Source organism: Sphaeroforma arctica (assembly GCF_001186125.1).
Source record: "Sphaeroforma arctica JP610 unplaced genomic scaffold supercont1.466, whole genome shotgun sequence".
In the NCBI taxonomy this organism is placed as follows: Eukaryota; class Ichthyosporea; order Ichthyophonida; genus Sphaeroforma; species Sphaeroforma arctica.
The window spans coordinates 52,586-55,355 of record NW_014040092.1 but is presented as its reverse complement, the minus strand read 5'-3'; the positions used below and the strand labels follow the sequence as shown (position 1 = coordinate 55,355).

The 2,770-nt window shown below is 38.7% G+C and overlaps 1 protein-coding gene across 1 annotated transcript in view; it reads left to right on the top strand.

Moving 5' to 3' along the window:
- SARC_06503 (Ras-like protein Rab-5C) overlaps window positions 1–2,640 on the top strand; it is a gene marked incomplete at its 3' end in the record, with an annotated part of 3,463 nt that extends 823 nt beyond the window's left edge. The window contains exons 2-5 of the mRNA XM_014299595.1: window positions 155–313; window positions 938–1,062; window positions 2,240–2,437; window positions 2,611–2,640. Of these exons, the coding sequence (XP_014155070.1) occupies window positions 155–313; window positions 938–1,062; window positions 2,240–2,437; window positions 2,611–2,640 (512 nt within the window). The remainder of the gene's footprint in view (window positions 1–154; window positions 314–937; window positions 1,063–2,239; window positions 2,438–2,610) is intronic.
- Window positions 2,641–2,770: the final 130 nt, after the last annotated feature.

Here is a 2,770-nt window from a genome sequence, read left to right as displayed (position 1 = left end):
CACACACACACACACACACACACACACACACACACATATATATATATATATATATATATATATATGTATATATATTTAAATGCAGTGGGCACTTTTTGTATGCTAGTGACCTTATCAAAGTTGCTTATGCGGTTGTTGCCCACTAATGTTACAGGGGAGTCAGCTGTAGGTAAATCTAGTCTGGTTTTACGGTTCGTTAAAGGACAGTTCCAGGAGTATCAAGAATCCACCATTGGCGCGGCCTTCCTTACACAGACACTCTCACTCGACGATTGTACCGTAAAGTTTGAGATCTGGGATACTGCCGGTCAAGGTATTTGCGCATTACATGGCCTGTACAAAGTGATATCGTATAGATACGCATACATCGATATATATACGTATGTGCTTATGCATACTATTGCATTTTGAATCATTCACAAGTATATACGAATATTCAAGTATTTTCAGGGTATCTATCGAATCCTATGTTTATGTCTTGGGTACGGGAACACGAGTAAATCCACGCACAGAGAACACGAGTCAATTTACGCACAGAGATCTACAAATAAAAGTTATACTGATTAATAAGTATAAGTGTGAATCGGCATATATGTGTGAATCGACATATATGGTTATCGTATGTCCATCTGCAAGTGTAATGTTGGTTTTCAGATTGCGAGCAAAACTTCTCGCTCCCATGTTTCGCTCTCTTCATACGCTTGAGCGGGTCTAGCTGTCTGGAATAAAGCTGGTATGGCCAGTGAACATCTCCCGGCCGCTTGATTAAACAGCACATCACCACAATCTGGCATATAATACGTTCTGAATATTGTATAATGTATACTCTGTCACAAACATATAATCATCCTATTTGGATAGAAAACCTAAGTACATCCATCCACCCATGTATATCAAGCGCTGTGTTCAAACGTCTGCTCTACACCATATGTCACAGAACGCTACCATAGTCTTGCACCTATGTACTACCGTGGGGCCCAGGCGGCCGTAGTAGTATACGATGTCACGAGCGCACAGAGCTTTCAGCGAGCAAAGAATTGGGTCAAAGAACTACACAGACAGGTACGTGTGTGTGCCGGAAAGCAGATGCAAGAGTTGAACATCCTAAGTACAAGGATTGTGTGTGTGTTTGTATGGTTGTACAATATGTGCAGTTATGTTTGTATCTATTGTGAACGTCTGGATAGTTAGTTCATACTATGTCTTTTAATCTAGTGCGGTATCTTCCTTTCCAAGTACTCTTTCAGTCGCATCTTATTAGGCTGTTGTGTAGGTTTCCAATAATCTTGTTGGAATTTCAAATAGCATAAGGTGAAATCATCATAAAGTCATGGACACTAGTAAGCTATAGTTCCATAAAGTTATCTAGTCACGGATATATCTCGTCTTGAGGTCTTGTATACCCACCCTCAGGTACGGCTATCCATCTTCGCATCCCGGCATCCCCGATGCTCTCTCCTTATTTTATTCTTAAACTCCAATTCTTACACTTTGTTTGTATTGGTTAGTCTGTTTAGAGTCTCGTACCTTTTGTATCTAGTCTCCTATTTCGCACTGAGCTCTATATCTCACATGTACTTTTCACCATTGAGTATCAATTTATAGATAAGCGCTATATCTCACATGCACTTTTCACCATTGAGTATCTATATCTATTCATAGATGAAACTATATCTCACATGTACTTTTCACCATTGAGTATCTATTTATAGATGAGCGCTATATCTCACATGCACTTTTCACCATTGAGTATCTATATCTATTCATAGAGGAAACTAAATATCTCACATGTACTTTTCACCATTGAGTATCTATTTATAGATAAGCTCTATATCTCACACGCATTTTTCACCATTGAGTATCTATATCAATCTATATATCTCGCATGTACTGTTCACCATTGAGTATCTATTTATAGATAAGCTCTAAATCTCACATGCATTTTTCACCATTGAGTATCTATATCTATTTATAGGTAAACTATATATCTTATATGTACTGTTCATCATTGAGTATCTATTTATAGATAAGTTCTATATCTCACATGTACTTTTCACCATTGAGTATCTATATCTCTTTATAGATAAAACTATATATCTCGCATGTACTTTTCACCGTATTGTATCTATTCATAGAAAAGCACTATATCTCGCATATACCTTTCACCATATTGTATATATATATATAGATAAGCTCTACATCTCACATATACTCTTCACCATATTACATCTATTTATAGGCCAGTCCCGATATAGTTATTGCCCTGGCGGGCAATAAATGCGATTTGAGTCAAAGGGCTGTGGATGATGAAGTAGTAGACGCGTACGCCAGCGAGAACGATTTGTTATTCATGGAAACCTCCGCCAAGAGCGCCAAGAATGTCAACGAACTGTTCCTGCAGATTGGTAGGTGTTGCTCAGCACTGGATGTCGGGTCTGTGTGTTTAAGTGTCTGTCTGTGCAATGCGGATGAAGTTATAGATGCACACGTGGAATGGCGGAGGTTTGTTCTGATATCTGCGTTGTCTGTTTTTTTTTGCTTTGGTGTGGTGCGATGGATGTATTGCTTAGCATGTATATTTGAGTATGTTCTATGCTTGCTCTTATACAGAAATGTATTGTTGACGCACATAACCCGTAATTTGTGTGGTTGCTCGAGTTTATATTCATGTCGAGATGAGAGGCACACGTAGATATGTGCACGTAGATATGTGCACAAAATCACACACACACACCCAGCCACCTATACACACACACACACACACACACAC